This window comes from Urocitellus parryii, unplaced genomic scaffold (assembly GCF_045843805.1).
Source record: "Urocitellus parryii isolate mUroPar1 unplaced genomic scaffold, mUroPar1.hap1 Scaffold_37, whole genome shotgun sequence".
NCBI classification, from domain to species: domain Eukaryota; kingdom Metazoa; phylum Chordata; class Mammalia; order Rodentia; family Sciuridae; genus Urocitellus; species Urocitellus parryii.
Genome location: NW_027553327.1, coordinates 7,468,419 through 7,478,073, shown reverse-complemented (window position 1 = coordinate 7,478,073; position 9,655 = coordinate 7,468,419). Strand labels below are relative to the sequence as shown.

The 9,655-nt window shown below is 37.9% G+C and overlaps 1 protein-coding gene across 1 annotated transcript in view; it reads left to right on the top strand.

Moving 5' to 3' along the window:
* The first annotated feature begins 1,477 nt into the window (after positions 1-1,477).
* The window catches only part of LOC144252109 (cysteine-rich secretory protein LCCL domain-containing 1-like), a 42,460-nt gene continuing 34,282 nt past the window's right edge, over positions 1,478-9,655 (top strand). The window contains 1 exon segment of the mRNA XM_077794662.1: positions 1,478-1,735. Coding sequence (XP_077650788.1) covers positions 1,478-1,735 — 258 coding nt within the window.

Sequence of the window (9,655 nt, the reverse complement as noted above, 5' to 3'; positions counted from 1 at the left end):
CACGCAGGGACCGCAATAAATGCCCGCGAGCTCGAGGGAGGGCGGAAGTGCTTGGCGCCTGGCTCTGCGCGCCCAGACTGCACCCGGCAGGAGCGCGAGGTCGCTGTGAGCCCTGCTGGTGTCCCCGCCCCTTGCTCCTGCAGATAACGCTTAGAGACGCTTGGGCGCCCACCATGGCAAGTTAAAGAAGCAGCTCTCTTTCCGCCCCAAAGCTCTTGCTCTAACTTGGAGCGCTTTGCCTGCTACTTCTTCCAGGTTTAAAGGGAACCGAGGAGTCAGAGTCTCGCGTCCCCCTGTAGTCAGCGCCCTCCTTGCTCAGGGACTCGCTGTGTCCGGGTCTCTCCCGAACAGGGCTGTGTGTTTGCAGTGGAGTGTGAAGACTGGATGCGGCTGCAGAGGCCGGCTGTCCTGCTGTGCTCAGCTCCTGTAGGAAACTTCACACTGGAGAGGTAAGGGCGTTTCTAAAACGCATCATTCACTGGTCATACTGCTACCTTTTTCAAGCTCCCCTTTTCTTTTTAACTCTAAGTAAGAATAATAAAAAGCCAACTTGTTAAGAATGGTTCAGCATGGAGGATAGGTAGGCTACTGAGAAAGCAGTGGCTGTGGAGATGAGCGGGATCCTGTTCTTGTAAGTGACTTTGTTGGTTTCACCACCTCCCCTGGCGCGCGCTCTCCATTGGGTTAAGTGTGCGCCTTTAGTATAAGGGAGGAAAATCTCTGAAGTTGCTGGCTTTCTTGGATGAGGTACAGGTTAGGCACATACCTTCCAAGAAAGAGTGATCGAGTTCTTGACCTGTGCGCGGATAAGAGACTTTCCCCAGTGACCCTAACCATTCATTAGGTCCTCTCTGTGTGCCCACGGATACAAGTATGAATTGCATTTTATACTTCTTTAAAACATTCACCCTCAATTTCAGAAATGTAATGGACATTATGAATGCCTCTTAACAAGAAATGAGACACTGGAATCAAATAATGCCTTAATTTTAAAACAAAAAATACCTTACAAGTCACCAAAGAGGAACACTGAACCTCCAGATGGAAATAAACATTCTAGATAGATAACACCTTTTTCAGGGGCTATGTAATGTGTAGAAGTTTAAAGTCTTGTATTTAAGAAAGAAAAAAATTTTTCAAGCTTAGACTCTCCTGAACTACTTTTCCCATTCGTTTTTGACCTCGTGGTTATCTTGGAAAATATAATTCTCTATTTTATGGAAATGGTGCACTGTTTAAAATAAATGGATTGGAGATAATTAATTTAAGAAAGTAGATAACTCATTTCAGAAAATGCAGGTTTTATATAGACAAACTGGCACATACCCTTTGTAACTACTGTTTTGCTTTTGTTATTAGAGTATTAATAATATCTACTGGTACGTTCATCTTAATCACGTGACATGTCGTTATAGCCAAAAGGAGTGGAAGAGCCTGTCTTGGAGATTTTTCCGGGGAAATTCTGAGGTCATTCATTATGAAGTGTACCCTGCAAGAGTGGCTGAGAGTAACCACAGTGCTATTCATGGCTAGAGCAATTCCAGCCATGGTGGTTCCTAATGCTACTTTATTGGAGAAACTGTTGGAAAAATACATGGATGAGGATGGTGAGTGGTGGACGGCCAAGCAAAGAGGCAAAAGGGCCATCACAGACAATGACATGCAAAGTATCTTGGACCTTCATAATAAATTATGGAGTCAGGTGTATCCAACAGCTTCAAATATGGAGTATATGGTAAGGATGTCTTTCAAGTGGTAAATACAAAAGAAATGTTTATTGATGCTTTCAGCCATCATGGTTAGATTTCTTCATACTTTTCTTTAATCTTTTACCATTGTCCTGTATGAAATTAAAAAAAAGCTTTTTTTCAAGGATATCTTCCTCTGCACATTCTTTATTAGTGTTCCTCTTATTTCTAAGAGCTCTTTGAATTTCAGAGAATTAAGTACCTTTAAATGCAACTAAATTGCTCCAAATTCTACTCTCACCTGAAAGTCTCTATACTGCTGGACAGCAGGGGCATTGGCTTATAAGTGACTTAATAGAATAATGACATTCTAATATCTGATAGAACCTTATGAATGGTGGTTGTGGAAAGTTCCAAGATAATGAATCTGAAGAAGCTTTCTGGATTCCATATATATATATATTTTTTTTTTTTTCTAGTGGGCCTTTGACATTATAAAGGGCATATTTCTGTGGTTGCTTTATATGTTACAGTGCTTCAGCAATGACTTTCCCCTTCCCTGGATTCATTTTTTTGTGAACTTTCAAGTATAAAAATAAGGCTGGGCAAAGTATTAAATAAAAATATCCACCTTATCCTTGATAACCTTATATTTACTCAGCATCAATTAACAAGTTTGGAAAACTAAATAACTTCTGTATGAGTATATTCTCCATATTTAGAAAACATCAATTATTCATGATATTACTTCCATGAATTAGCTATGCACTAGCAAAGCCTGATAGTAAATAGCAGTTGGTGACACCAAAGATTCTTTAAGGAACATTAGAAATAATATTTCTCCTTTCCATACATTGCAGGGTGTAGTTATTTTTAATGCATTCTGGTTTTTCCTTTTTTCTACATTTACATTAGTTGTCTTGGGTATTCTTCATTTAGATAACTTTCAAGAAATATAGAAGTCTTAAGTTTCCATTACCCATTAGAAAATATTGCATTATATTGTTTTGATTTTTACTGGGCAAAATATTTTACCCCAAAGAAGGTAGGTAGTACTCAAGAGAAATTGAGAATTGGGGACCAGGCTGTGTGGATTTAAATTTTGGCAATGACCCCCACTAGTTGTGTGATGTGGGGCAGTTTCTCTCTACTTCATTTCCTTATGTATAATGCATGTACTAATTTTAGATGGTTGTTGTGAGGATTAAATGAGATAGATAACCTGTGCAATGTGTAGCTCATTAGCTAGTGAAAGACAGCATGACTTCTTCATCTACCAACTTTCAAACAGGCTCCCAATTAGGGAGCCTTTCCAAGTAGGCCACTGTATGCTTATTACATGTGTCTAGGTATTCAGTAGCTTTTTCTTTAAAATAAAAGAAGACCTTGGGAGTTCAAACCCACAAAAGGAAATCTGAAAATATTTGTGTGTGATTTAAGAAATTTATGGAAATCATGAAAGAACAGTTCTGTGATTCCCTTTCATGTCTGACTTCCAAAAAAATAACTGTCTATTGTATGATGTCTGGTCTGGGATGTTTATATGAGTTTCTTTTTAGTTTCATTGGTTTCATTCTGTCCTTGAAATGTAGATTCAGAAACCAGCCAGGGTTTATGTTGTGTTGCCCTTAGATACTATTAGCACTGGGACTGTGTCTTGGCCTTTAACCAGGCTTCAGAGGAGTTCAGTGCTTCACTGTAATACTGGGATACAGGATTTTTAGAATACACATTCAAGGGGAAGTTTAAAAAATATTACTTGTTGGAAATACTGTTGATTTATGCATTTTATGATAGTGTAAGTAATGATATAGATCAATCTTGTAAAATACAATTGATTCAAATTGTTATTTTCTGAGAAAATACTATTAAAAATTGTCCAAAGAGCTGTTTTCATAAAATCTGCCATGTCCTATGATAGATGCCACCACTTTTGGCCATGTATACAATGTATGTCATTTCTTATTCCATGTTTGAATAACCAGTTACCTTATTTACAATTAGTGCTTATTTTAGTGCCGGGGTAGCCAAGCCACATCCACACTTATTAGCATCACATCCCCACCCTACTCTTATCCTCATTTAACTTGAGGGTTAAACATTGACTCTGGAAAGCTGCGTCTTCCCTTGCAAAACTTACAGGTTGATCGAGAAGAAGGAATAGAAATACCTGAAGCTTTTCTAGTAAGCCAGAAAACAACATTCTTTCTTTATGGACAATTCCAAGGCAGCATAGAGTGGTGGAATGTTCTAACTGTGAGTTAGAATGATGAGCTGTTTGGTGTTTCATGAAGGTGGTCAGCATCACAAATTCTATAAGAGATTGGAGAGCATATGTCAATGAGAAGAAGAGGATCAGACACATGCAGGTGGCAAGGATTGTCAGGCTGATTATCAGGAACTAGAAGCACATTGAGCTGATGAAATCACATACATGTGGCAGAGTCAGGAAGGGGAGAAGTGAGTTATTGACGACAGGAACCAGTAATACTGAAGAGAGATTTTCTATATTTAATTTAGGGCACATTGAGAAATGGAATCCTTTTAGTCATCAAAGGAAACTCTTGCTGAAGACGCAATGGGTTTTAAAGGAAAAAATACTGGCTTTGGAACTAAATAGGGTCATATTTTTTCTCTGCTGATTGCTGGTATTAACTCTGATGGTTGGCAACAATTATGGATATTGTTTCTTTCATTGGTAAAATCAGTGAAAAAATATAAAGCCCACACGTTCCCTTGAGAGGACACATTGGAGTCTGTTGAACAGGTTTGCTTTCTTCAAGCCTTTCAGTCCATGAGCTGTGAGACCTCATTGTTTGGCTTATACATTCTTATGTCCTTGTTTCCTCCTCATCCTAAAAATTTGTTTCCCAGGATTTTGCTTTTTGTCCTTCTTCCTTCTATGGTGACTTTTCTCCCTGACTTTAAATACCCTCTGATGTTCATGGCTTCGTGTTCCATATCTCCATCTGAGCGCTCTCTTTGTGCACATCTTTCTCATACTTCTTCCTGTCCCTTGCATGATCTCTATGTGATATTCTTCCACAGAGATTTCAAGCAAAGGATTCTGAAAAGGAAACTAACTACCTTTTCTTTCACTCTCATTTGCCCACCTGCATTCCTTCTTGACATCTTTCTCAGTGAATGTCACTGATGTCTGTCTGCTCAGTCCCAAGAAACAAATGAACCAGCAGGTAATTAGACCCCTCCTCAAGTCCTGCCACCCCTTTCCACACACAAACATGAATACCAACTACTTGACTAGTTCAGTAGAGTTTGTCTCAGGAATATTTCTGAATTTGTCTCAGAATCCCTTCTATTTTATCCTCTTGTATATCATTTGCTCATTGCCTCACATCTACATGGGTAGTAGAGTTTTCCACCTGCCTAGCATACCAATCTGTTCTTAATTTACTTCTGACTTAATCCACCCTCCTCCCTTTTAGGAAAACTGACATTTTCATTAAACAAATATATGCTCCGTCACTCACCTATACTCTTGTCTCCTCCTAGCAAACTCCTATTTATCCCTCAAGGCTAAGTTGAAACATTCTTTCCTATGATGTTTTCTTTGGTGTATTGATTTCCTTACCCTGCTCCTAAAGCACTTCATTGTAGCCTGTTAATAGTATTTAAGTTTCATTGCAATAAAATATTTGCCTCTCTGTTTTCCTTTCCTAGAACATTAGGGATCATACCTTATTTATCTTTAGCATCCAATGCTTGGTGCATAGAAGAGGTATTCAGTAAGTGTTTGTTAATTAAATGCTCAGTAAATATGTGTTGAATGAAGGGATGGATAAAAGAACAAGTAAGATTATATGTGGGATAGCTAAGAAGGTCAGGTAATAAGAATTAAAATTATTATTAAATAATTAAAGTTCTGGAAAAAAGAATATTACCAACACCAGAGACACTGAATGGAAAATAGAAACAACTTGAGAAGAAGGCATAAATACTTCAGATAATTCAGAACCCCTCAAAATTTGTTTTTTTCAGATACTCAGGGGATGCTAAAAATTATCAAGTGTCCTGGAACTTAAATAGCAAGAAGTAGTAATGGGTATTTGCATCTTGTTAACACATTTTTTAACATGTGTTCTCTTAAAACATTATATAGATCAACTAAAATCTAAAATCATTTACTGTTGTACAAAGTGCAGCTATGTCTAGAATGTGCCTTAGCAATCAAGCGCTTGACCTAAAAACGACACACTGCCCAATTATATAAACCATTTCCTGCTATTACTACTGTTTCCATGTCTTCCTGAGACCTGTTGGCAGCCATCTGGGAGAGTTGATGGCTGGATGTGTTTACTCTCATCTCAAATGTGGGTGAGGATATGGGCAGAAGCTTGGCAGGACTGTATTCCAAATGTGAACAAAATACCACTGAAGGCCTCTCCTTTTGCTAAGCAACCGGAGGCTGTGAACCCAGTGGTACTTACAATGTGCAGTGTGTGATGAGGCAAACAGTGGCTTGGTTCCAGTGTGTCCCTTGCATTCTTTCTAAGGCCATGCTTATAATTGGAAATTGGGTTTTTTCCTTATGTGTTTCATAGCACATAATTCCAGAAACTTAACATGGGGCAGCCTTGTTTTTTGAACAGGGTAATGCTAATCTGGGATGTACAAATGATGTGCAAAAGTCTCTAGCTGTGGGTTGCTGTTTGCTATCATAAATCTCTTATTTGCCCTCAGCAACATATATCTAAAAATAAATGCAGATGAACACGTGATGGCTTTAGACTCATTGACCCATAACTCAGTGTTTACACATTTCTTACTCTAAAATAGTATCCTCAGTTTATCACAATGAAAGTTTCATTGTAATTCTTGATTCCTAATGCAATAGTTTTCTGTGAATAGTGCTTCTCCGGTTATTTTCAAAATTTAAATATTGTTAACTTTATGCAGTACCTACATGCACTTAAAGGTACATCTCCTTTATGTTTCATATAATATTATTATTTAAAGTAACTAAAATTTCTTTATTCTAAATTTAAAATAGCTTTTTTTTTTATATACCAGGATTGAACTCAGGGGCACTTGATAACTGAGCCACATTCCCAGACCTATTTTGTATTTTATTTAGAGATGGGTCTGAGTTGCTCAGTACCTTGCTTTTTGCTGAGGCTGGCTTTGAACTCACCATCCTCCTGTCTCAGCCTCCTAAGCCACGGGATTACAGACATGTGCCACCATATCCAGATGAAATAGATTCTTTGATTTTCCCAAAGTGTTATTTCACTTCAGTAATGCTTAAAATAATATATATATTTAAAGCAAATAATATTTTGATTTAAGTATCTTCATTTACAAGATTTTAAAGTTTATGAAAATTGTATTTAAAAAATGCATTGACACTTTAAATTTTTTTCTTTTGGAAATTGCTATTGCTTGTAGAAATAAAGTGACCTTATAGCCCAGTTCTACTGAACTTTATAATAACTGTAGAGGAACTCTCTGGAGTTCTGGGAGTTACTAAATGTAAGCAACTGAAGTAGGGCTTTAGACAGGCAAGACATGGCATGGAGTTACAATGAAATAATCAGAGTTAGAAGAATACCACAAAATTCTGCAATTGTAATAATATTAATTCTTTTGTTCAATATATGTTGGTGTTTACCATGCACTGTTTGAGGCCCAGCACTGAACCTAGCAAGCGTTCTTCCTAGCAAGGAATAGATGTGAAGCCCCTGAGTGTGCAGACCTGGCAATGTGCCTGATAAAGCTGGGGAAGTGTAGAAAACGAGGTTGAAGAACTAGTTAGCAAGGAAAAATACAGGTCATTATAGAGATTCTCCCTTTTAGTGATTAAATTTTTTTTTTGAGATTTGAATAGAGGAGGAGCTTATCTTATACTTACTCAGGACTGTTTGGATTTGTTGAAAATCATATTTAAGTGGTGAACAGAGGGGCAATGATGGGAAGAGAGACACAGTGACTGCAGTAATCACAGTGACGGTGGCTAGGAATGTGGTGGCAGCTGTGAAGGTGTTGAAAAGCAGCAAGAGTGTGAATGTAAACCTTTTTGTAATCATAACATTGATCCTGAAAAATTCAAGAAAGCCTTGTTGCCAGATTATGCAATTGACTTTGCTTCTAGTAGGCTGGGATTTTCTGCATCTAGTACAAGATCTAAATCTCTGTATGCCTAGGCTTCAGGTTTTTGAAAACTGAGGGCATTATCCATTCTGGTTTAAATATTAATGGAGAAGTTTCTGGATCTGTCAACTTGCAGGGTCTTCCAGAGTGGTTACAGAGATTCCAAATATCACCAGTTACTTGATACTCATGTTATCAGCACAATCCTAAAAGTTTAAGGTGGTAGAATTTACCTTGCCTTGTAACTTCCTTGAAAAAAGAAGTCTGTTGTTTTCCTAATTTATCTCCTCCCCAATCCCTAAACCCAGCCATTTACCCTGTTCCATGCATAATAGAAGATGAGAATATTAGCATGAGATTCAGAACAGGACAGTGTATTGCTAATGCTCTGCTAACTGTAATTTTTCAACTTAGTTTTAAAAAGGAAATTCAAGAGGGAACAGATCTCAAATTACAGGCAGTCATATGAAAATGCAATTTCCTTGCATTTTTTTGTTATCTTTACTGAAGTCCTTTATGAAAGATTGAAAATATATATTTGTAGCTATATATAATCACGGTTAAGAGTGATAGTTCAGGATCATTTATTCTTTGTTATCATTCAGGTTGTATTCTCTTAGATATTCCTTTTAGGAATTCATACAACCAAATAATTGGACATGATTTAAGCATCTGTTGACTAGTCCTGTTGAATAGTAGCAGAGGGTTTCTCTGAGTTGCTGGCTTTTGAAATGAAAACTGAATTACAAGGAGTCAGCTAAGCAGAGATACACAGACTATTATTCTAGGCAGAAGAAACATACCGAACACAAAGTCTTCAAGTAATCTATTGGAGCTTCATAAAGAAGGTCAATGTGACTGAATGTTCCTCAGTAACAGGGGAAGTGAAGATGAACTAGATACACAAGCATGGACCAGAGAACTTTTGGGTCTGGTTGGATTTTATTCCTAGTATGGTAAGCCACTGGACAGTTTCTTTTAAGGAACTGATGTAGCCTTATTGCCAGTGTCAATCTCTGTCAGCCTTTCACTGAGTTAGGAATCCATCACTATATTCTAGGGAAAAGATAGTGGTGACTTGGGCCAGGGTGAGACTGATAAAGATGGAGAGAGGTATGTGCTTTCAGTGAATGTTTGGTAATAATATTGTTGACTAGTTTTGTAAACAGTGAGGTATAAGAAAGAATATAGAATCTTCTGAGTTTTTTTTTGTGTGTGTGTGTGTGTGCATGCACTAAGGATTGAACCCAGGGCCTTATGTATACAAGGCAAGCATTTTGCCAATTGAGTTATACCCCCAGCTCCTGTTCTGAGGTTTTAAAAGCCCCTTGGTGAATAGTTGAAGCATTTGATGAGACAGGAGGAGAAACAGCAGGAGAAGGTGAAGGTGAAATCAGGATTTTCATTTTGGCTAAGTTTAGTTTGAGGTTCTGAGCCATCCTCAGTTGCATTTTAAGGTCAGTGAAGAGATGAAAATAATTTAGATAAGAGTGTGGGGATCATATAGATATTGTTAGGAGCTATCCGAACTCAACTTGCTGAGCAACATCATTTTAGAAGAAGATTTATTTACAGGGGTCGACACCTTAGATTGAGCCCAGGGGCATGGTACTATGAAAAGATCCAGCAGAAAGGAGAAGCCAGCAAAGAAGTTGAGAACAAGTGGCTGGCAAGCTTGGAGGGAAAGACAGATTAAATTGGTGTCACAAAGCCAGGAGAGGAAAGATTGACAAAGGAGAGGTCACTTTTTTCAGTATTGCTGAAAAAGCTGTAAGATATGAAGATAAGTTAATTTTGTCAATATGGAGGCTGTTGGTAACCTTCTTACGGGATTTCAGGGGTGAAGTGTGCCCAAAAGC